Here is a 26,220-nt window from a genome sequence, read left to right as displayed (position 1 = left end):
AATGACCAGCCTAATTGGTGAGGTTGCCTTCTACCTAGAATTTCTCTGTCTAGTTGGGTTGAATCCAGAATTACTTCAAACATTGAGCTTGTGATCTAGATGCACCTTTAATGAGCAAACAAAATAGTAACTCAAATGTACATGATCTGACAGAGTTCTAAATGCAGGAATCTGCGAATCAAATCACAGACTGATCATTCAAGAGTTCACTTGTGCTGTGACGGAATGGATCAGAAAATGGAGTTGGTTCATCCTGCTGAAAATACCAGCATTTCTCTTGCCTGGCCGGGAAGCTTGTGACAAGGATACAGTTTAAGAGCAGTCTATAATTTCAAAAGGAAGTTGGAGGTCACTTGAAGTTCCTTCCAGGTCATTGGGAGAAAGCAGGGGAATGGGACCTTCTGATTTGATCGGCAGAGAGCAAGCATGGTTTGATTGGCTGAATGGCCACCTCCTGTGATTTATATGACTGAGAACAAGAGATCAGGGATGGGGGTTGTGTATTATTGTCGAGAGAGGGATTGTGGTTGTGGGTATCAGCTAATTGCAGAGAGGAAAGCTTGTTGAACCTAGAGGAAACATTGCTATTCCTGCTGACCCACAAGCATGTTGTAAAGTCGTATCAATCCTAACCTCCATTTACCTGTCTCGTTCCCCAAGGCCTAGGAAATCTCTGCAAAAATGCATTTTGAGAGGAAAAGGCCTGTAAAAATTAGGCTTGTACTTCCTTAAGCTTTTACTGACCAAGTGTGGATTGATTGCCTGACCTTCTGTCTGTTTAAACCTGAAGTGGTCAGATCAGTTTTTAATTTTGGCTTTAACTTCTCACGTGACCTCACCCACTAGGGATTAAAATTACACTACTATTTATTGCACATCAGAGTTTTGTACTGTGCTGATTCTCTCAGGCACAGAAAATGTATGCTTGAAGCACAAGTAATATTATCAAGGATGGCCTTTTGTCCAGCATAACGTGTCAATTCTAAACTACAGCTGTTTGGACAAACCAAGATGGCAGCCAAAATTATTTTTGGAAAATGCTTGATTTAATTTTCTCCCTTTTGTTTGCAGTCGATTGGCATCATGTATCTTCATGCTTTTCTGCTATTGATTCTCACTTTATTTGGATACGGTTTATTTTTGTTCCTATACTGTCAACTTCCAAAAACATAATTTTAAGGTGGCACATCTTGCTTACCAAGGCTTTAAAAATGGGAAAAATCTGAACACCTAGATAAAGGAGCATGTAAAGAACACTTGAAACCCCTGACTGAATTGCAGAATGTATGAAAGTTCATTCCTCAAATACTATGCAATTTGAGATCTTTGATATTTTGCATGACTGTTCTAAACCTTCACTATTAGCTACGCTATTGATCTGTTAATACATATTGAAAATGACACCGAGCATTTCTTCTCGCCTCCATTGTTTTATAAATATGGAATTCCATTGTTGCAGTCAAGGAGCTTGCTCAATAAAATTGGATAAGATAAAGCAGTTGGGACTGACTAAGCAGTTTACAAACCAGCTATCATGAATTTGCAGGAGCCCAGTTGGCCATGGTGTGTCCCTACCATTACTTGTCACTTGGCACACCACCAAAAACAGATTACTTTTATCATTCACTGCTGTGTTTTTATGAACAGGCATGGTTGCACTTAAAAATAATTAATTAGCAATGGAAGCACTTTATGTCACAGAATGATGGGCCATATGTATAGAATGCTGTCTTACTGTTCAACTTTTCCAATCACAAGGAATGGAAATACAAGCTGAAGTTATATTAATATTCTACATCGTGTGTGCGTGTGGCATCTAGCTACTATCCCTGTGCTAAACCAGCCACTGATGATCTGCAGTGGAGTGCCATAAGCACAAGTGTGAAATGTCTTGGGACTTAGCCAGGGATAAATGTGTGGGAGTGAGACTAGCAGTTATTGTGGGATATTCTTACTGTGATTAGATGGGTCAGAAAGGAACCAGATAAGGACAGTCCCACTAGTTGAGATGTATTGATGAAGAAAGATGTTAGTGATTCCTTTGAGAGCTGCAGAGCAGAGAAGAAAGGTGAAGGCTAGTGCATCTCGATCAATCTCAGTTATTTATTTGATTAGGGCCTTTGACAAGGGTGGAAATCTGTTTGGAGAGGTGCAGGCAATTTAGTGTGGCGAATCCACCTACGCTGCACATCTTTGGGTTGTGGGGGTGGGACCCACGCAGACACTGGGAGAATGTACAACTGCTGGGTTTGAGGGAAATATCTATAATATCTTGTGATGGTGCAGCAGAGGAATTTTTGAGTTTAGCATGATAAGCTTGTGATTTGCACCAACACAAATTAGTTTTGTGTTGGTGCTGTGCAATTTGCTGCGTTTCAGCGTTGAGCAATTACCATTCGCTGTGGATCTTATTGTTTTAGATGGTTTTGCTCGGGTATCATTGATTTTGTTTTAAAAATTGAGCTTGAGGGCAGCATGGTGGTGCAGTGGTTAGCACTGCTGCCTCATGGCACTGCGGATCCTGGTTCGAATGCGGATCCGGGTTCGACCCCAGCCCCGTGTAGAGTTTGTACATTCTCCCCATGTCTGCATGGGTCTCACTTTATATTTATTTCTAGTTCAATTTTTTAAAAATATGAGTGATTGCCTGCCTTTTTTGGAGGAAGCATTTCTTCTGGGGCAGTCCCTTGGGATTGAGTATGAATTGCTTCCCCTCCGGTCTGATGGGTTCTGAGATGGCTGATAAATCCAAAATGTGATCTGTAGACTGTCACCTGAGGCAGGTGGGTCTGGGAGGTGCGTGCATGCATCAACTTTATCAATGGGTTTGGTGCCTTCCTAAATTAGCAGTCTCCATTTTGGTCAGCCTCCAAGCCAGGAACTCCCATTGGTTTGTGGGAATGTTTGACCTATTCGGGGATGCTTTTGAGGACATTCCTAAGGCCGTTCCATTTTCCACCTGGGATTCTCCTACCACAGAGTTCTAAGACCTGAACAGTTGCTTCGCCAGATTTAGAGGATCTTGCGATGGCGCTGCTGGTGATACTTCTCAGAGGTGCCTGCTGTAGGTTATCTCCTCTTCAAAGTATATAGGAGCATGGGGATTGTTGCTTAGTAAACCGTGGCTTTGAGATCCAATACCCTTTTTTGATTTTCCTTGAGGTACCATTTAGCAACTATGTCACATCCTGCCACAATGACAATCACTTAAAAGGCTGCTCTCTTCTAATAAGCTGTAATTGGATTTTATTTAAGTGTTGCAACCTACTCATTTCCTAATTTAGAGAACCAGCAGGTCGTGCTGCTTTGTAATCTGATATCTGCAGAAAAAGTTTAGAACTGGCATAGGGTTTGGCAAGTTACTTTCTTCTTACTGTATGTTGGGAATGGGAATGTCAAGCATGGGGCAGGAGATCTGATTGTTTCATTCACAACCTTAACTGTAATATAATCGGTGATACTTTCTGAAGCAAAATGGGATTTGCTGTTTTGGCGCTGTAAGAATTTGTTTTTGTTGAGTGGCGCGGTAAGAATTTGTGTTATGCAAGTTTAGTCCGTTGCATTGCGAGGGCATGAGACATATTTAGTCAACAGCCTAATGATGCACAGACCTTTTTAATGGCAATCATAGTATGATTGCAGTGAAAGCAGTGTTTGAAATGGAAAAAACATTTGAAAAGGTACTAAGATTCTAGATTTGGGTAAGGATTACTTTAATGGGATGAGACAGACTGTCCACAGTAAACTGAACAAATCTATTTAATGGATAAAAAGATGAAAGGGCTTGTGGGAGGCTTTTGAAGAATTCGATGTGATGGAGATCCAATGTATACCCCTAAAGGGCAAGAGTTCTACTTTGCAGAAGACGTAGTCACAATAAGAGCTAAGAGACAACGTGAAATTAATACGAAAAGCATCCAAAAAATAGCAGAGATCCTGGTCAATAGGAAAAATGCAAAAGGGTGACAGAGTGCAAGATAAGATCTACAACAGGGAGAATGAGGAGAAACATGCAAGAGGTGTGGATCAACACAGCTTTTACAATGATTAGCAGAAAGAGGATTATCAGAAGCAAAGTGGGCTCACTTTTCCTCCATTGTAAATACTGAGGTGAGTATGCCAGGTATCTTGAGGAAACTATTATTGGGACAGCAACAGCGCAAAATTAAAGTAAGTAAGATAACAGTAGTGGCAAAATTAATGGCATTGTGGCAAATCCTCAGGATAGAGTTCCTATCCCAGGGTTTTAAAAGATATAGATGAGAACATTGCAGATGTCTGAATTCATGACCTCCACAATTTAAAAATGGTGTATTGGCCTTGGAGGAAGTGCATGTAGACTTCCATGGAGTCAAGAGGAGGTCGACTAGTTCTGGTTGTATTCCTTAGAATTTTGAAGATCATGGAATGGCTTGATTGAAGTATTCAAGCTATTAAGGGAAACCGTTTCCAGTTGAAGAGTCTTAGATTAATTTTTGCCCATTTAATCCCAACAATTAAAAGTAGAGGACCGACCGTTGGAATACTCTTTTAGAGAACAGCAATTGACTTGAGGTTTATAGATTTGTGTGAGACAAAGATATTGGAGAATATGGGGCAAAAGCTGGCTGAGATCAGCCATGATCTTTTTAAAGAATAGATTTGATGGACCAAATGGCCTACTCCATTTCTATTGGCAATGTGACGTTGGAGGTACATTCATAAAATTAATATATGAACTGTAAAACATTTTATTTCTGAAAGCCCGCTTACAGTTAGTATTCCAAACACTTAGAATGCTAGACAACATTTGTAAACAATAAGCAAAATTGCGTATGCACATTTTGACGGGGTGAATGGGTAATTGACCAAACGTGAGACACCTAGATGACTTCAGTGATACTACCTGTGACTAAAGCTCCAAGACCCTTCTCCTGGTAGGTATGTGAATTTAGCATCTCGTACTGTTTTGGACATCCCACTTACTTTTGGTTGAAATAAGGGCAAGAACACAAATTGGAACGGGGTAGGCCATTTGGGCCTTTGAGTCAGATCCATCATTCAGTAAGATTATGATGGATCTGATGGTGGCCTCACTCGACTTTCCTGCCCGCTTTCCATTTATCCTTGACTCCCTTGTAGGTCAAAAATCTGTCAAACTCGGCTTTGAATATATTTAATAAAAAGCCTCCACTACTCACTATGATGGAGAATTCCAAAGATTAACATCCTTCTAAATTTCTTCAACTCTGTCTTAAATGATTCTGTAATGTCCTCAGTTCTGTATGCCTCCACAAGGGCAAACAGTACCTTATTAAGCCCCTTCAGAATCTTGTATGTTTCAATAAGATCACCTCTTGTTCTTTTTTAAAAAAAAAAGTTTAAAGTACCCAATTATTCTTTTTCCCATTAAAGAGCAATTTAGTGTGGTCAATCCACCTAACCTGCACATCTTTGAGTTGTGGGGGTGAAACCCACGCAGACACATGATGAATGTGCAAACTCCACACAGACAGTGACCCAGGGCCAGGATCGAACTCCGGGCCACAGCGCTGTAGTGCCAGTGCTAACCACTGCACCGCTGTGCTGCTCTTGATCACCTCTTATTCTTAACTCCAGTGGCACAGGCCCAATCTGCTCAATCTTCCCTCTTACAACAACCTTTTCTTTAAGATAAATTTAGAGTACCCAATTCTTTTTTTTATATACCAATTATGGGGCAATTTAGCACGGCCAATTCATCTATCCCACACATCTTTTTGGGTTGTGGGGGTGAGACCCACACAAACATGGGAAGAATGTGCAAACTCCATACGGACATGACCCGGGGTTGGGATCGAACCCGGATCGTCGGCGTGTGAGGCAGCAGTGCTAACCACTGCATCACGGTACTGCCCCTACAACAACCCTTTCAATCCAAAAATTAATCTAATAATAATAATAATAGCCAACCTCCTCGGAACTGCGTCCAATGCAAGTTTATCCCTCAAATGAGCACACCCAAACCATGCAGTGCACCAGGTGCGATCTCGTAATGCCATGTAACAATGCCAAACTACTTTTATGCACCGTTCCTCTTGCAATAGAGGCCAATATTCGATTTGCTAAGACTTGATGTACTTACTAGCTGAAGAACAAGCAGATCAGGATACCCCTGTGTCGCAGCATTCTGTAGCTTTTCTATTCTTCCTACCAAAACCGTACATTTTTCCACATTATTCTCAATCTACTAAATTTCTGCCCACTTGTTTAACCCATCTAAGTCTCTTTTTGCAGAATTGTATCCTCCTCACAACTTCTTTCCACCTATCTTTAATTTGGTTGCGGTACACCTGGTCCCTTCATCCAAGTTATTAATATAGATTGTAAACAGTTGAGGCTTCTGCATTGAACCTCGTGCCACCCCAACTAATTACAACTTGCCTTCCTGAAATTTACCCATTTATCCTGTTTATCTTAATTAACCATTTTAATATTACCCCAATGCCATGAACTTGTAACTCGCTATCTCCTTGTATTTTGATATTAAAGGCAGGCCACTCAGTCGACTGCACTTGCACCAACTCGTCAACCTATTACCTTAATCCCTTCCCCATGTTCTTTTGTTTCTAACTCAAACTGCAATTTAACGTATTTCCTTTCCCCTCCTTTTTTTTAGTCTTAAACTAAAGATTTCATTTATGGCACCCCTTTCACAACTGCAACTCCCAAATTGCTTTGCTGCCATGAAGTACTTTGAGGTGTGGCTACTGCTAAAGGAAAAGCAGCAGCCAATTTATGCACAGCAATGGGATAGTGACCAGACAATCTCTTTGAAACTGAAAGCAAAAGTGCTGGAAATATTCATCAGGTCTGGCAGCACCTGTGGAGAGCAAAAGTTGACATTTGGTAGTCCAATATTTGGAACTCAGTGTGTTGGTTGAGCAATAAATGTTGGCTCGGATATTGGGAAAGCTCTCCTTAGTGTTGCGGGATCTTTCCGTCCTCCTGAGATAGAACACCTTATTAGACAAAAGATAGAATCTTCAACAATGCAAGTACACCTTCAGTGAGTGCTGTATTTGTGTCTGCATAGGTTATGTGATCATAACTGTAGTCCAGTTGAGCCCACAATATTCTTTAAAATATATATATATTTAGTGCACCCAATTAATTTTTTTCCAATTAAGGGGCAATTTAGCGTGTTCAAACCACCTACCTTGCACATCTTTGGGTTGTGGGGCGAAATCCACGCAGACACTGGGAGAATGTGCAAATTCCACACAGACAGTGACCCAGAGCCGGGATCGGGATGAGGCAGCAGGGCTAACCTACTGTGCCACTGTGCTGCCCTCCACAATGTTCTTAAGGGAAGAGTGCAACCACTAAGCCACAGTTCGCAGCCAAATCCTTTCCCGCTAGTTGCTGGCTGGCTAATGAAAGCTATTTTCTCTATTTTTGCAACCCTCTTGCACTCAAATTTGAACTCCTGTCACTCCCAATTAGTTCCGTTTTTCATTATTCTTCTCTCCTAACTAAAACCTCTCGTTCTTGGTCTCTAAAATTCCTCCCTACTCGTGGAAAGAGCTTGATATGCTTTACAAATTAACACCCCCAAAACTGGACACTGTTCTGACCACAGACTAGCCAACAATGTATCCATATTTTACTGTTGATTCAGCTGCTTGTATATTTTGATCTTTTCTTTGTTTCTGCCATCAAATGCAAGTTTGGAATCACAGTTTGTAGACTATCTCCAAAACTGCAACAGATCAGTATCGAGGTTGTTCTGCAGCGTGGAAGTGAAATTCCTGTTGTGTTGCACAAATTGTGTTGCTCAGCTCTTGGTTTATGTTTGTACTTGTGTGAATAGTTTTGTTAATGGGTTTAACTGTTTTCCGTCAGCACTGCGTAACTTCAAATTTGTGCAGAATGATATATTTTCTGTTAAGTAAATGTGACTGTTGTATTGCTATGGAAAATAACTGTTGCATCTTTATTCACAGTGAAGGCGGAGTGTTCAAAGCTCATCTTACCTTCCCCAAAGACTATCCCCTCAGGCCGCCAAAGATGAAATTCATCACCGAAATCTGGCATCCAAATGGTGAGAGTAAAGTAGTCGTTGACAATGCTTGGCTATAGATTGGGACAGAGGTGGAAAAGAAACTGGAGGATAACGAGGGGAAAGCATAGTCCTGCATTTTGACAAAATCTGCCCTTGTAAATCTCCTGTAATGTTTGTACTTTGTGTTGAGGTTGACCGTGTTGAATATGTCAGGTGTGTTATGCCCTGCAGCACACTACTGTTCAATGAACAAAAAATGCTCCCAAATCAGGAAGAATAACAAGCCGAGATGGAAGCGTAGCATACAATCCCTTGGTATGCGCACATCATTAGCCTCTTTATACAAAAGGAAATGTCTGTATATGCAGGAATTCTGAAACAGAAAATGCTTAGCAGGTCAGGCAGCGTCTGTGGAGAAAAAGTTAATGTTTCAGGTTAACCTTTCATCCGGAATTGAAGTTTAATGCAAGTGATTTTAATCAAGTGGCAGGAAAGGTGGCGTGATGAAAAGGAAAAAAGGTCTGTCAATAAGGTGGAAGGTAGGAAATGTTAAATGGCAAACCCCTTTTAGTGACTTTATTTGTTAAATTCCCTGTGATGGCTGCATCTTTGTACATACCACTGGGCTTTGGTTCCCTTGAGTGCATTGTGTTTCACCTTTGTGTTATAGAATTATGGCAGCACTTCACTGTTTTCTGCAGCTGAACACTGGCTGGAGATTTTAAGCTCATGGCTGTCAAAACTAGTTTTGTGTTCGATGGGGATATCATGCAGTGCCACAGTCCATGTCTGTTATACCTGCTTTTTTCCCAGCAACCACAAAGATAGAGAGCTTGGGCAGATAATTTTAAAAAAAAAAAAAGTATTTTTATTCCAATTGTCAACATTTTCCAATAGCATACCCAACATATTAAGCCCCCACCACAAGACTTCTCTACACCACCACCCCCCCCCCCCCCCCGCGATGAGAACTCCCATTAGGTCCCCCAGCCATGTCGAGGCACAGTGTGGAGAAACTGACCACCCCAACAGAACCCACCTGCAAGCAATCAGCAAGGTGAAGCTAAAACATCCGCCCCGCACCTGTCTGCAATCCGGCAGACTCCCCAAATATGGCCCCTAGGGGACTGAGTCCATGTCCACATGTAAAACCACTGACATGGTGCTCAAAAAACTCCTTCCAGCTTCTACTGTACTGTATCCCCTCAAACAACCGGCTCATCCTTGACTTTATCAGATGTGCCCTGTGCACCACCTTCAGCTGTATCAATTCCAGCATCACACCGAAGATTGAGGCATTCATCCTCCGCAGCACCTCACACCACAATCCCTCCTCTAATGCCGTCCCCAACTCCTCTTCCCACGTGGCCTTAATCCCGTCCATGAACAACTTATCCTCCTTCAGAAACCTCCCACTAATCGACGAGACACCCCCCCCCCCCCCCCGACTTCCAGCACCCCCACTGACAGCAACTCCTCCAACAACGAGACGGCGTTATCAGAAAGGTTGGAAAGACCTTCACAAAGTCCCGCCTGCATGTACTGAAAACCCTCCTCCCACGCCAGTCCAACCTTCTCATTCAACTCCTCCTAGCTCGCAAAACACCCTCCCAGAAACAGATCCTTCATCTCCCTGACTCCCCTCTCCTCCCATCCCCAGAACCTCGCACTCATCCTCCCCGGCTTGAATCCGTGACCCCCACCCCCAATCGACATCACCCTCGACCCCGCTCCCAACCTAAGGTGCTGCTGGAATTGCCCCCAAATCATCTTCATGGCAAACAGCACAGGACTTCCCGAATACTTCCCTGTATTCATCACCATGTCCACACCGTACACGAGCCCGCCTCCATCCATACCCACAAAATTTCCACCTCCCTATTCCAACCCCATATCTTCTCCTGCATTCGCAGTCCAATAATAATGCACTGGATTCGGGAGGCCTATCCCCACTGACTGCCGTGCCCTCTGCAATATCACCTTTCTTATCCTGGCCACCATCCCCGCCCAGACAAACGAGGAAATCAGCCTATCCACCCCCTTGAAAACGCCTATGGTAAAGAGACTGGCAGGCACTGAAGCAAAAACCATGGCAAAATGTTCATCTTCACCACCTGCACCCAGCCTGCCAACGACAGGGCAAGACCATCCCGCTTAAACAAATCCATTTCACCCTCCCCACCAAGCTCTCAAAATTCAATTTCCGAAGACCTGCCCAATCCCAGGCTACCTGCACCCCCAGACACCTAAAATGAGAAGCTGCCACACAATATGGCAACCTCCCAACCCCCACCCCTGGAGCAGATACCACAAAATACTCACTTTCCCCTAAATTCGGCATATAACCTGGAAACACCCAAATCTATTAAGCAAACCCATTATGTCCTCATCAAGGAGCCCGGCCCTGAAATGTATAACAACCAATCATCCGCATACAAGAACATCCTATGCTCCTTCTCCCCCATCCACTATCCCCTTCCCAAGGGCTCAATCGGCAACGCAAACAGAAGGGTGGACATGGGGCATCCCTGCCTTGTTCCCCAATGCAACAAAAAATACCCTGAGTTCAAGTAATTCATGTGCGCACACGCCATTGATTCCTTACACAGTAATTTCATCCATGCCACAAACTTAGGCTCAATCCCAAACTTCTCCGTAATCAGATAACTCCGCTCCAACAACTTAAAAAAAATATATATATATATATTTATTAAAGTTTTTTAACACAATTTTTCACCCTTACAAACAATAACCCCCCCCCCCCCTCGTAACAAAATAGAAAGAAAACTCAAATAGCAAGATATATACATGGTAAAACGATATGTTACAGAGCTTTGTACACTGGCTCCCTCCCGTACATGCCAGTTTCCCAAATCTTTCATGTGTTCTCTTGCTCAAACACCCCCTAGGCAGACCCCCCCCCCCCCCCCAAAACAGGACCCCCCCCCCCCCCCCCCCCCCCGGGGTTGCTGCTGACCGACCTTCCTCTAACACGCTCCGCGAGATAGTCTAGGAACGGTTGCCACCGCCCTGCACAGACCCTCTCAAGGCAAACCTTATCCTCTCCAGCTTAATGAACCCAGCCATGTCGTTTGTCCAGGCCTCCACGCTGGGGGGCTTTGCCTCCTTCTACATTAGCAAGATCCTTCGCCGGGCTACTAGGGACGCAAAGGCCAGAAGGCCGGCCTCTTTCGCCTCCTGCACTCCCGGCTCGTCCACTACTCCAAATAGTGCTAGCCCCCAGCTTTGCTTGACCCGGACTTTCACCACCTGAGATATTGCTCCCGCCACTCCTCTCCAGAACCCCTCCAGTGCCGGGCATGACCAAAACATATGGACATGGTTCACCGGACTTCCTGAGCACCTTCCACATCTGTCCTGTACCCCATAAAACCTACTCAACCTCGCCCCCGTCAAGTGCGCTCTGTGAACCACCTTAAATTGTATCAGGCTGAGCCTGGCACATGAGGAGGAGGAATTAACCCTACCTAGGGCATCAGCCCATAACCCCTCCTCAATCTCCTCCCCCAGCTCATCCTCCCATTTACCCTTCAGCTCCTCTACCAACGCTTCCCCCTCTTTCATCTCCAGGTATATTGCCGACACCTTGCGCTCCCCGACCCATACACCCGAAATCACCCTGTCTTGAATTTCCTGTGCCGTGAGCAACGGGAATTCCCTCACCTGCCGCCTCACAAACGCCCTCACCTGCATGTATCTAAAAACATTTCCCGGGGGATCTCAAACTTCTCCTCTAGTGCCCCTAGGCTCGCAAACGTCCCATCAATGAACAGGTCCCCCATTCTTCTAATTCCTGCCCGATGCCAGCTCTAAAAACCCCCCCCGTCCATCCTCCCCGGGACAAACCGGTGGTTACCCCTGATCGGGGACCACACCGAGGCACCCATTGCACCCCTGTGTCGTCTCCACTGGCCCCAGATCTTTAGCGTTGCTGCCACCACCGGACTCGTGGTTTAATCTGACGGCGAGAGCGGCAGCGGTGCCGTCACCAGCGCCCCAGGCTCGTTCCTTTGCAGGACGCCATCTCCAACCTCTTCCATGCCGCCCCCTCTCCCTCCATCACCCACTTACGGATCATCGCCACATTTGCTGCCCAGTAGTAGCTCCCTAGGTTCGGCAGCGCCAGCCCTCCTCGGTCCCTACTGCGTTCCAGAAACCCCCTTCTTACCCTCGGGGTCCTATTCGCTCACATAAACCCCATAATACTCCTGCCTACTCGCTTAAAAAAGGCCTTGGTGATCACGATGGGAAGGCACTGAAACACAAACAGAAACCTCGGAAGGACCACCATTTTGACCGACTGCACTCTACCCGCTAGCGAGAGCGATAACATGTCCCATCTTTTGAAGTCCTCCTCCATCTGCCCACCAACCTCGTCAGATTCAGTTTATGTAGGGCCCCCCAACTCCTGGCTATCTGGATCCCCAGGTACCGAAAGCTCCCCTCCGCCGCTCTCAGCGGTAGATCGCCTATCCCCCTTTCCTGGTCCCCTGCCTGTAATACAAAAAGCTCACTCTTCCCTACATTGAGCTTATAGCCCGAAAAATCCCCAAACTCCCTTAGAGTCTGCATGACCTCCACCATCCCCTCCAATAGATCCGCCACATACAGCAACAGGTCATCCGCATAAAGCGACACTCGATGCTCTTTCTCCCCCTCGGACCACCCCCCTCCATTTCCTAGACTCCCTCAATGACATGGCCAAGGGTTCAATTGCCAATGCAAACAAAAGAGGGGACAGGGGGCACCCCTGCCTCGTCCCACGGTACAGCCGAAAATACTCCGACCTCCGCCGATTCGTCACCACACTCGCCACCGGGGCTCTGTAAAGGAGCTTAACCCAACTAATAAACCCTCCCCTGAACCCAAACCTACGCAGCACTTCCCAGAGGTACTCCCACTCTACTCGGTCAAAGGCCTTCTCCGCGTCCATAGCTGCCACTATCTCCGCCTCTCCCTCCACCGATGGCATCATTATCACGTTTAGGTGCCGCCACACATTGGTGTTCAGTTGCCTGCCCTTTACAAATCCCGTCTGGTCCTCGTGGATCACCCCCGGGACACAGTCCTCGATCCTCGTTGCCAGCAACTTAGCATCCACGTTGAGGAGCGAGATCGGCCTGTACGATCCACATTGCAGTGGGTTATTGTCCCGCTTAAGGATCAAAGAAATCGTCGCCTCCGACGTTGTCGGGGGCAGGGTCCCTTCCTCCCTTGCCTCATTAAAGGTCCTCACTAGTAGCGGGGCCAACAGGTCTACGTACTTCCTGTAGAACTCCACCGGGAACCCGTCCGGTCCCGGGGCTTCCCTGCCTGCATACTCCCCAAACTCTTGCTCAGCTCCTCCAACCCAATTGGTGCTCCCAAACCAGCCATCTCCTGCTCCTCCACCCTCGGGAATCTCAATTGGTCTAGGGATCGTCTCATCCCCTCTTCCCCCGCTGGGGGCTGGGATCTGTACAGCTCCTCATAGAAGGCCTTGAATGCCTCGTTTATTTTCGTCGCACTCCGCACCGTGGCTCCCCTTCCATCCTTGACTCCACCTATTTCCCTCGCTGCCATCCTCTTACAGAGCTGGCGTGCCAGCATCCGACTCGCCTTCTCCCCATACTCGTAGGTCGCCCCCTGCGCCTTCCTCCACTGTGCCTCTGCCTTCCCTGTGGTCAACAGATCAAACTCCGTCTGGAGACGTCGCCTTTCCCCAAGTAATCCCTCCACGGGGGCCTCTGCGTGTCTCCTGTCCACTCTTAAAATCTCCCCCACTAACCTCTCCCTTTCCATGCCCTCTATCTTCTCCCTATGAGCCCTAGTGGAGATTAGCTCTCCCCTGATCACCACCTTCAGCGCCTCCCATACCACCCCCACCCGCACCTCCCCATTGTCATTGACCTCCAGGTACCTTTCGATGCACCCCCTCACCCTCCCACACGCCACCTCATCTGCCAGCATTCCCACATCCAACCGCCACAGCGGGCGTTGGTCCCCCTCCTCTCCCAACTCCAGCTCCACCCATGCGGGGCGTGATCTGAAACGGCTATGGCTGAATACTCCGTTCCCTCCACTTTCGGGATCAGCGCCCTGCCCAGAACAAAAAAATCTATCCGGGAGTAGGCTTTGTGCACGTGGGAGAAAAAAGAAAATTCCCTGGCCTGTGGCCTGGCAAACCTCCACGGGTCCACTCCCCCCATCTGATCCATAAACCCCCTAAGCACCTTGGCCACCGCCGGCCTCTTTCCAGTCCTAGATCTGGAGCGATCCAGTGCTGGGTCCAACACCGTATTCAAATCCCCACCCATTATCAGGCCTCCTACCTCCAGGTCCGGAATGCGCCCCAACATGCGCTTCATGAATCCTGCATCATCCCAGTTCGGTTAATACCACCCACGTCCCCTGCAACTTACCGCTCACCATCACATATCGCCCTCCGTTGTCCACTACGATAATCTTGGCCTCAAACGACACCCGCTTCCCCACCAGTATTGCCACCCCTCTATTCTTCGCGTCCAGCCCCAAATGGAATACCTGTCCTACCCACCCCTTTCCTAACCTGACCTGATCTGCCACCTTTAAATGTGTCTCTTGGAGCATGACCACGTCTGCCTTCAGTCCCTTTAAGTGCGCGAACACTCGGGCCCTCTTTACCGGCCCATTCGGGCCCCTCACATTCCACGTTATCAGCCGGATTGGGGGGGCTCCCCCGACTAGCCATCTCCTTTTCTAGGCCAGTCCCGTGTCCGCGCCGCCCTCCCCCTCCAGTCCCCCAGCCGGGAGACCCCCGCCCCGACCACCACTTCTGTGTCCCATTCCCCTTCGGCCAGTGCAGCAGCAACCCTTTTCCCCACCGCTAGACCCGTGTCTAGCTTTTTTGCTCCCCCCATATCACTCCTGTAAGTCAGCTGACACCTGCTGACCCCGGCTTCCCCTGCCGTCCCATTGACCTCCCCGTGTGGGAATCTCCCAATCAGTGTGCGTTCCTCCATTCCCCCCCCCCCGCCTTTCTTCCCTAGCGCGGGAAAAAACCCCGCGCTTTCCTAAGCCTACTCCGCCCCCTCTGGCACAGCTCCTGTCGCGGCTTTGTCTATTTCCCCCATCGCCATCCCCCTCTCTCCCCCAGCCCATGTAACATTTCCTGCGCGTGATTAACACCCTATATACAATAAACATCAACAGCCCCCCCCCCCCCCCAAACCCTCAGTTTGAGTCCAACTTTTCGGTTTGAATAAAGGTCCACACCTCTTCAGGCGTTTCGAAATAATGGTGCTGATCCTTGTATGTGACCCACAATCGCGTTGGCTGCAGCATTCCGAATCTCACTCCCTTCTGGTGCAACACCGCCTTGGCCTGGTTGAAACCCGCTCTCCTCTTTGCAACCTCCGTGCTCCAGTCCGGGTATATTCGGATCTCCGCATTGTCCCACCTGCTGTTCCGCTCCTTCTTGGCCCATTTCAAAACCCTCTCTCTGTCCGTGAAACGGTGAAACGTCACCACAATCGCCCTTGGCGGCTCATTAGCCTTGGGCCTCCTCGCCCCGGTGTGCCCCATCCAGCCTCGAAGGGGCCTCCGCGCTGTAGCCACCTAAAATGGCTGATTCCCGAGTTAAAATGGTCAAACCCCGATCTAAAATGGCGAACGGAAGAGGCTGATGGGAAAATCAGCCAACAGGACTCAAACGGACAGCTGCAGGCAAAACAGTGTATTCGGCTCTGGGGAAGTCGGCCCAGACCGATACCTGCAGCCATTAACATCACAACAACCCAGCCATCTGCATAGTAAGCAGCCATCCCCGGGAACAATTGCTACACATTAGCAACATAAAGCCGATCCAGACTTTTCGCCGATCAAGGAATCGCCCCATTATTGGAGCATATCGAACCAAGTGATTGGGACCAAGTCCAATCACTTGGAACCAGGGTCAAGATCCGCCCCGAGAGGCGGGAAGCCCCTGGGAACTATAAAAATAGGGGCCAAGTTCAGATCGACCCTTTTTCTCCTGCTCGCAACCTTCGAGACCCTTCAACGAAGAAACAAGTAAGTGTTACTCCAGCGATCGCTACCAGAGAGGTGCTCCAGACTATCGACTCGTACCAGCCTTTTTGAATCCCGCAGGCCAGACCCAATTCGATAGACCATTCGTTTCCCTGACCTGGTGGGCCATCACCAAAATGTTGCTCTTATTAGCCTTCAGTTTTATTAGCTCTAATTCTGTCACCTTTGCTCACGAGTCGCCAGGTATCTTTCTGATACCGCCACGTGGTTCAACCTCAAGTAATGATTAATAATGCAGCACACCGCTTAGTAAAAGTTAAAACAACGATCATTTATTATATACAGCAATAAATACTTATACAATAATCCTACTTCTAGACCCATCATCGCCTCGAGCATCGTGCTCGCATATGCCCCGGCATCAGCCCCCTCCACTCCTTCAGGGAGACCCAGGATCCGCAGGTTCTTTCTCCTCGACCTGTTCTCCAGGTCTTCGAATCTTCACGCCCACCTCTTGTGCAGCGCCTCGTGCTCCTCCACTCTCACCGCCAGGCCCAAGATCTCGTCCTCATTCTCATTGAATTTTATCTGCACCTCCTGGATCTTTACCTCGTGGGCCTTCTGGGTCATCCCTAGTCCTTCAATCGCCGACAGCATAGGCGCCAGCATCTCCTTCCGCAGCTCCTCGAAGCAGCGCTTGATGAACTCCTGCAGCTCCGGCCCGCATTCCGCTTTGTCCCTGGCCGCCGCCATTTTGTTTTTCTTCCCTCGCTTCTCCCGCTGCTCCAATGTCGCTTTTTTGGCCGTTTCACTTCTGGTCCGGTCCATAAAAGGTGGAGGGGACCCCTCTCTCTCCCCATCCCCACGGATCGTCTTCAAATAAATTCCTGTTGGGGCTCCTCTAAAGAGCCCGAAAGTCCATAATAGCAGGAGCTGCCGAATCGTGCGGCTTAGCTCCGCATAGCCGCAACCGGAAGTGCTTCCGCTCCAACAACTTAATGAGATAGCTCCACTCCGCCCGATCAAACGCCTTCTCCGCATCCAACGCCAACTCCCTTCCTTCTGCCTGAGAAAGCACCACTATCTGCAGCTGCTGCACATTCAACGACAGCTATCTTCCCTTAATGAACTTCGTCTGATCCTCCCCAATCACCCACAGTAGATACACCTCCAAACTTGGTGCCAGCACCGTTGCCGATATCTTAGCGTCTAAATTCAGTAGAGATATGGACTTGACTCCCACTCCACCGGGTCCTTATCCTTTTTTTTTTTAGCAGTAATGAGATGGAGACCTGTCCCATGGTTTTCGGCAACGCCAGCCCCCCCCCTCCCCCCCCCGCCTCCCCGATCATCACATCCTCGAACATTTCCACCAACAACGGCGCCAGATTATTCTTTTTACAAAAAAATTTAGAGTGCCCAATTATTTTCGTTTTTCCAATGAAGGGGCAATTTAGCATGGTCAATCCACCTAACCTGTACAACTTTGGGTTGTGGGGGTGAAACCCACGCAGACATGGGGAGAATGTGCAAACTCCACATGGACAGTGACCCAGGGCCGGGATTCGAACCCGTGTCCTCAGCGCCGCAGTCCCAGTGCTATCCACTGCGCCACATGCTGCCCTGCCAGATTATTCTTCTAGAAGTCCACTGGGAAACCATCCGGCCCCGCTGTATTTCCCAATCGCCACCTTCACCTCTCCAACCCCCACCGATTCCTCCAGGCCTGCCCTCTCTGCTTCACTCACCTTCGGACACTCTAGCCTCTCCAAAACCTCCCTCATCTCCAGCTCGTCCTCTGGTGGTTCTGACTTGTACAGGTCTCTGTAAAACTCCTCAAACACCCTATTAAGCCTGGGCAGATAAACCTTCAGTCCCAAACTTTGAGCTGTCTGATCTGGATGTTGGTGCCAATGAGACTCCTTCCTCCTCTAACACTGCCGTTTCCTAACTCAAAAGAGGTGGAGGTGGAATATAAAGAGTTCATCTTGAGTTTTGAAGTCTTTCATTTAAATGTTTTTATCTTGAAGCACTGGGAGAAACAACACAAACCTTAAAATGATAATGGCTGGTTTCCATTCTGAATATATTTAGATATATAGCTTATGAGTTGAAGGTGGACATTTCACTACCATTGTAACAAAGATAACTGCTTTCTACTTGGTCCTCTCGAAGATAAAGAACAAAGAAAATTACAGCACAGGAACAGGCCCTTCAGCCCTCCCAGCCTGCGCCGATCCAGATCCTTCATCTAAACCTGTCGCCTATTTTCCAAGGATCTACTTCCCTCTGTTCCCCGCCCGTTCATATATCTGTCTCGATGCATCTTAAATGATGCTATCGTGCCCGCCTCTACCACCTCCGCTGGCAAAGCGTTCCAGGCACCCACCACCCTCTGCGTAAAAAAAACTTTCCACGCACATCTCCCTTAAACTTTCTCCCCCTCACCTTGAAATCGTGGCCCCTTGTAATTGACACCCCCACTCTTGGAAAAAGCTTGTTGCTATCCACCCTGTCCATACCTCATAATTTTGTATACCTCATAATTTTGTAGACCTCAATCAGGTCCCCCCTCAACCTCCATCTTTCCAACGAAAACAATCCTAATCTACTCAACCTTTCTTCATAGCTAGCACCTTGCATACCAGGCAACATCCTGGTGAACCTCCTCTGCACCCTCTCTAAAGCATCCACACCCTTCTGGTAATGTGGCGACCAGAACTGCATGCAGTATTCCAAATGTGGCCTAACCAAAGTCCTATACAACTGTAACATGACCTGCCGACTCTTGTACTCAATACCCCGTCCGATGAAGGAAAGCATGCCGTATGCCTTCTTGACCACTCTATCGACCTGCGTTGCCACCTTCAGGGTACAATGGACCTGAACTCCCAGATCTCTCTGTACATCAATTTTCCCCAGGACTCTTCCATTGACCATATAGTCCGCTCTTGAATTAGATCTTCCAAAATGCATCACCTCGCATTTGCCTGGATTTAACTCCATCTGCCATTTCTCTGCCCAACTCTCCAATCTATCTGTATTTTGCTGTATTCTCTGACAGTCCTCCTCACTCTGCAACTCCACCAATCTTAGTATCATCTGCAAACTTGCTAATCAGACCACCTATACCTTCGTCCAGATCATTTATGTATATCACAAACAACAGTGGTCCGAGCACGGATCCCTGTGGAACACCACTAGTCACCTTTCTCCATTTTGAGACACTCCCTTCCACCACTACTCTCTGTCTCCTGTTGCCCAGCTAGTTCTTTATCCATCTAGCTAGTACACCCTGAACCCCATACGACTTCACTTTTTCCATCAACTTGCCATGGGAAACTTTATCAAACGCCCGACTGAAGTCCATGTATATGACATCTACAGCCCTTCCCTCATCAATTAACTTTGTCATTTCCTCAAAGAATTCTATTAGGTTTGTAAGACATGACCTTCCCTGCACAAAACCATGCTGCCTATCACTGATCAGTCTATTTTCTTCCAAATGTGAATAGATCCTATCCCTCAGTATCTTCAACAGTTTGCCGACCACTGACATCAAGCTCACAGGCCTATAATTCCCTGGATTATCCCTGCTACTCTTCTTAAACAAAGGGACAACATTAGCAATTCTCCAGTCCTCCGGGACCTCACCCGTGCTCAAGGATGCGGCAAAGATATCTGTTAAGGCCCCAACTATTTCGTCCCTCGCTTCCCTCAGTAACCTGGGATAGATCCCATCCGGACCTGGGGACTTGTCCACCTTAATGCCTTTTAGAATACCCAAAACTTCCCCCTTCCTTATGCCGACTTGACCTAAAGTATTTAAACATCCATCCCTAGCCTCAACATCCATCATGTCCCTCTCCTTGGTGAATACCGATGCAAAGTACTCATTAAGAATCTCACCCATTTCCTCTGACTCCACGCATAAATTCCCTCTTTTGCCTTTGAGTGGGCCAATCCTTTCTCTAGTTATCCTCCTGCTCCTTATATACGAATAAAAGGCTTTGGGATTTTCCTTAACCCTGTTAGCCAAAGATATTTCATGACCCCTTTTACCCCTCTTTATTGCGCGTTTGAGATTTGTCCTACTTTCCCTATATTCCTCCAAAGCTTCATCAGTTTTAAGTCGCCTAGATCTTATGTATGCTTCCTTTTTCATCTTAGCTAGTCTCACAATTCCACCAGTCATCCATGGTTCCCTAATCTTGCCATTTATATCCCTCATTTTCACAGGGACATGTCTGGCCTGCACTCTAATCAACCTTTCCTTAAAAGACTCTCACATTTCAAATGTGGATTTACCACTAAACAGCTGCTCCCAATCCACATTCCCTAGCTCCTGCCGAATTTTGTTATACTTGGCCTTTCCCCAATTTAACACTCTTCCTTTCGGACCACTCTCGTCTTTGTCCATGAGTATTCTAAAACTTACGGAATTGTGATCGCTATTCCCAAAGTAATCACCGACTGAAACTTCAACCACCTGGTCGGGATCATTCCCCAATACCAGGTCCAGTATTGCCCCTTCCCGAGTTGGACTATTTACATACTGCTCTAAAAAAAAAAAACTCTCCTGGATGCTCCTTACAAATTCTGCTCCATCTACGCCTCCAAAACTACATGAGTCCCATTCAGTGTTGGGGAAATTAGAATCTCCCATCACGACCACCCTATTGTTCATACATTTTTCTATAATCTGTCTACATATTTGTACCTCTACTTCACGCTCGCTCTTGGGAGGCCTGTAGTAAAGTCCCAACAATGTTACTGCACCCTTCCTATTTCTTAGCTCTACCCATATTGCCTCAGTTCCCTCCTTAATCACAGCTGTGATATCGTCTCTGACCAGTAATGCAACTCCTCCACCCCTTTTACCTCCCCCTCTATCCCTCCTGAAGCATCTATACCCTGGGATATTTAATTGCCAATCTTGCCCATCCCTCAACCAAGTCTCAATAATACCAATAACATTATATTCCCAGGTAGTAATCCAAGCCCTAAATTCATCTGCCTTACCTGCTACACTTCTCGCATTAAAACAAATGCACCGCAGACCACCTGTCCCTTTGCGTTCATCATCTCTTCCCTGTCTACTCTTTCCCCTTAGTCACATTGAGTTTATTATCTAGTACCTTACTGGCTTTAGTTGCTGCCTCTTTACTGACCTCTAACTTCCTAATATGGTTCCCATCCCCCTGCCACATTAGTTTAAAACCTCCCCAACAGTGTTAGCATTGGTTCCAGTCCTGCCCAGGTGTAGACCATCCGATTTGTAATGGTCCCACCGCCCCCAGAACCGGTTCCAATGTCCCAAAAATCTGAACCCCCTCCCTCCTGCACCATCTCTCAAACCACGTATTCATTCTGACTATTCTTGAATTTCTACTCTGACTGTCTTGTGGCACAGGTAGCAATCCTGAGATTACTACCTTTGAGGTCCTACTTTTTAACTTATCGCCTAACTCCCTAAATTCTGATTGTAGGACCTCATCCCGTTTTTTACCTACATCGTTGGTGCCTATATGCACCACGACAACTGGCTGTTCACCCTCCCACTTCAGAATGTTCTGCAGCTGATCTGAGACATCCCTGACCCGTGCACCCGGGAGGCAACGTACCATTTGGGAGTCTCGTTTTCGACCACCGAAACACCTGTTTACTCCCCTTACGATTGAATCCCCTATGACTATAGCCCTGCCAGTCTTTTTCCTGCTCTTCTGTGCAGCAGAACCAGCCATGGTGCCATGGGCCTGGCTACTACTGCCTTCCCCTGGTGAGTCATCTCTCCCAACAGTATCCAAAACGGTATACCTATTTTGGAGGGAGATGACCACAGGGGACACTTGCACTGCCTTCCTGCTCTTTCTTTGCCTTTTGGTCACCCATTCCCTGTCTCCCTCACCAATCCTAATCTGCGGTGTGACCAACTCACTGAATGTGCTATCCACAACCTCCTCAGCAAAGCGGATGCTCCAAAGTGTGTCCATCCGCAGCTCCAGAGCCGTCATGCGGCCTAACAGGAGCTGCGGCTGGACACACTTCCCGCACATGAAGGAGTCAGGGGCATTGGCCGCGTCCCTGAACTCCCACATTGAGCACGAGGAGCATAACACGGGGCTGGGATCTCCTGCCATTTTTACACCTTACCGTAACTGATTACAAATATAATATCAAATAATGAATAAGTGAAAGGAATAAAGATTTTACTTACCAATCCCAATACTTACCAACACATGAAAAGTTAAATTTCTCCCAGCTACTGCTAATTGGAGCACTTTCCTTACCAGCCAATCAGGTAACTGCTTTGCTGTGATGTCACTCTTCAAGGTAAGTTTTTAAAGAGGAAATTTTACCTTCCCGACAAACCCCTGGTCACTGCTTCCGCCGAAAATCTGAAGGCCGCTTCTCCGGCAGCTGTGTCCCCGCCGCTCTCCTCGCGCTCTTTCACTGTGTCCCCGCTGCTCTCACGCTCTTTCACTGCAGGCTGTGACATCATGGTTCAACTTCTTTCTACTTCTACCTGCCCTCTAGTCTCCCTCTTGATCTTTACTCGGCTGACATTTCCATTTTGGCAAGGAGTAAGGCATCCTCTGCCTGTCAATCAGACAACAGGTGAAATGTGCATGGATATGCAAGAGCAAATAATGTGGCCTATAAAATGTTTATATGGAGAATGCGACCGTTCGTTAAAGGATTGAATAGATCTGGCATGAGATGATAGGCGGTAAAATAATTGAACGAAGACATTTGCAGGCAAAAGACGTGTGAAAAGCTGTGGTAGTAAGGCAGATGGGACTGGAAGCAAGAAAACTGGCTGAGTAAACTCCGTGGGTGAACACTGATCGTAGACTGCCCTACCAGCTCACCCCAAGCAGCAGCGACATATTGCTTTCCCCCCTTTCATAGAACATAGAAAAATACTGCACAGAACAGGCCCTTCGGCCCACGATGTGCCGAACTTTTGTCCTAGATTAAGAACAAATTAATCTACACCCCATCATTCTACCGTAATCCATGTACCTATCCAATAGCCGCTTGAAGGTCCCTAATGTTTCCGACTCAACTACTTCCACAGGCAGCGCATTCCATGCCCCCACTACTCTCTGGGTAAAGAACCAACCTCTGACCCCCCCCCCCCCCTATATCTTCCACCATTCACCTTAAATTTATGTCCCCTTGTAATGATTTGTTCCACCAGGGGAAAAAGGTCTCTGACTGCTCTATCTATTCCCCTGATCGTCAACCTCTATCAAGTCGCCCCTCATCCTTCTCTGTTCTAATGAGAAAAGGCCTAGCACCCTCAAACCTTTCCTCGTAAGACCTACTCTCCTCGCAATACCTACTCTCCATTCCAGGCAACATCTGGTAAATCTCCTTTGCACCTTTTCCAAAGCTTCCACATCCTTCCTAAAATGAGGCGACGAGAACTGCACACAATACTCCAAATGTGACCGTATCAAGATTTTGTACAGCTGCATCATCACCTCACTGCTCTTAAATTCAATCCCTCTGCTAATGAACGCGAGCACACCATAGGCCTTCTTCACAGCTCTATCCACTTGAGTGGCAGCTTTCAAAGATGTATGAACATAGACCCCAAGATCTCTCTCCTCCTCCACATTGCCAAGAACCCTACTGTTAACCCTGTATTCCGTATTCTTATTTGTCCTTCCGAAATGGACAGCCTCACACTTTTCAGGGTTAAACTCCATCTGCCACGTCTCAGCCCAGCTCTGCATCCTATCTATGTCTCTTTGCAGCTGACAACAGCCCTCCTCACTATCCACAACTCCACCAATCTTCGTATCGTCTGCAAATTTACTGACCCACCCTTCAACTCCCTCATCCAAGTCATTAATGAAAATCACAAACAGCAGAGGACCCAGAACTGATCCCTGTGGTATGCCGCTGGTAACTGGGCTCCAGGCTGAATATTTGCCATCCACCACCACGCTCTGACTTCTATCGGTTAGCCAGTACGTTATCCAACTGGCCAAATTCCCCACTATCCCATGCCTCCTTACTTTCTGCAAAAGCTTACCATGGGGAACCTTATCAAATGCCTCACTAAAATCCATGTACACTACATTCACTGCTTTACCTTCATCCATGTGCTTGTCACCTCCTCAAAGAATTCAATAAGACTTGAGGCAAGACCTACTCCTCACAAATACGTGCTGACTGCCCCTAATCAAGCAGTGTCTTTCCAGATGCTCAGATGCCCTTTTTTTGAACAGGGACATGACATTCGCTATTCTCCAATCCCCTGGTACCACCCCTGTTGACAGTGAGGACGAAAGGATCATTGCCAACGGCTCTGCAATTTCATCTCTTGCTTCCCATAAAATCCTTGGATATATCCCGTCAGGCCCGGGGAACTTGTCTATCCTCCAAGTTTTTAAAATGCCCAACACATCTTCCTTCCTAACAAGTATCTCCTCGAGCTTACCAGTCTGTTTCACACTGTCCTCTCCAACAATATGGCCACTCTCGTTTGTAAATACTGAAGAATAGTACTCGTTCAAGACCTCTCCTATCTCTTCGGACACAGTGCACAATCTCCCGCTACTGTCCGTGATCGGACCTACCCTCGCTCTAGTCATTCTCATATTTCTCACATGTGTAAAAGGCCTTGGGGTTTTCCTTGATCCTACCCACCAAAGATTTTTCATGCCCTCTTTTACCTCTCCTAATCCTTTTCTTCAGTTCCCTCCTGGCTATATCGTATCCCTCCAGTGCCCTGTCTGAACCTTGTTTCCTCAGCCTTACATAAGTATCCTTCTTCCTCTTAACAAGACATTCAACAGGGGGCGACCTACGAGTACGGGGAAAAGGCCAGTCGAATGCTGGCACACCAGCTCCGTAAGAGGGCGGCAGCGAGGGAAATAGGGGGAGTCAAAGATGGTGGGGGAGCCATGGCTCCCAGTGTGCAACAGAAATAAACAAGGTATTCAAGGCCTTCTATGAAGAGCTGTACAGGTCCCAGCCCCCAGGGGGGCGGAAAGAGGAGATGAGAAGATACCTGGACCAACTGCGGTTCCCGAGGGTGGAGGAGCAAGAGGTGGTTGGTTTGGGGGCACCAATCGGGTTGGAGGAGCTGAGTAAGGGTTTGGGGAGCATGCAGGCGGGGAAGGCCCCGGGGCAGGATGGGTTCCCGGTGGAGTACTATAGAAAGTATCCGGACCTGTTGGCCCCGCTACTAGTGAGGACCTTTAACAAGGCAAGAGAGGAGGGGACCCTGCCCCCGACAATGTCGGAGGCGACAATTTCCTTGATTCTGAAGCGAGACAAGGATCCACTGCAATGTGGATCGTACAGGCCGATTTCGCTCCTTAATGTGGACACTAAGCTATTGGCAAAAGTGCTGGCCACGAGGATTGAGGACTGTGTCCCGGGGGTGATACATGAGGACCAGACGGGATTTGTAAAGGGCAGGCAATTAAATACGAATGTGCGGCGGCTCTTAAATGTGATAATGATGCCATTGGAGGAGGGAGAGGCAGAGATAGTGGCAGCCATGGACGCGGAAAAGGCCTTTTACCGAGTAGAGTGGGAGTACCTCTGGGAGGTGTTGCGTAGGTTTGGGTTCGGGGGAGGGTTTATTAGCTGGGTTAAGCTCCTTTACAGCGCCCCGGTGGCAAGTGTGGTGACGAACCGGCGGAGGTCGGAGTACTTTTGGCTGTACCGAGGAACGAGGCAGGGGTGCCCTCTGTCCCCCCCTGCTGTTTGCATTGGCGATCGAACCCGTGGCCATATCACTGAGGGAGTCTAATAAATGGAGGGGTGTGATCCGCTGGGGAGAAGAGCATCGGGTGTCGCTATACGCGGACGACCTGCTGCTGTACGTGGCGGACCCAATGGAGGGGATGGTGGAGGTCATGCAGACTTTGAGGGAGTTTGTGGAGTTCTCGGGCTATAAGCTCAATGTAGGGAAGAGCAAGCTTTTTGTACTACAGGCAGGGGACCAAGAAAGAGGGATAGGGGACCTACCGCTGAGGAGGGCGGAGGAGAGTTTTCGGTATCTAGGGATCCAGATAGCCAGGAGCTGGGGGGCCCTACACAAATTGAATCTGACTAGGTTGGTGGACCAAATGGAGGTGGACTTCAAAAGATGGGACATGTTGCCGCTTGCGTTGGCGGGTAGAGTGCAGTCGGTCAAAATGGTGGTCCTTCCGAGGTTTTTG

The 26,220-nt window shown here is 47.7% G+C and overlaps 1 protein-coding gene across 1 annotated transcript in view; it reads left to right on the top strand.

Annotated features, from left to right (window-relative positions):
- The window catches only part of ube2g1a (ubiquitin-conjugating enzyme E2G 1a (UBC7 homolog, yeast)), a 133,501-nt gene that overhangs the window by 94,455 nt on the left and 12,826 nt on the right, over positions 1-26,220 (top strand). Inside the window, exon 3 of the mRNA XM_072469162.1 lies at positions 7,965-8,062. Within this exon, the coding sequence (XP_072325263.1) occupies positions 7,965-8,062 (98 nt within the window). The remainder of the gene's footprint in view (positions 1-7,964; positions 8,063-26,220) is intronic.

The sequence above is a fragment of the Scyliorhinus torazame genome, chromosome 12 (genome assembly GCF_047496885.1).
Source record: "Scyliorhinus torazame isolate Kashiwa2021f chromosome 12, sScyTor2.1, whole genome shotgun sequence".
Lineage (NCBI taxonomy): Eukaryota > Metazoa > Chordata > Chondrichthyes > Carcharhiniformes > Scyliorhinidae > Scyliorhinus > Scyliorhinus torazame.
The sequence above is the reverse complement of the archived record's forward strand: the minus strand, read 5'-3'. Positions and strand labels throughout refer to the sequence as shown.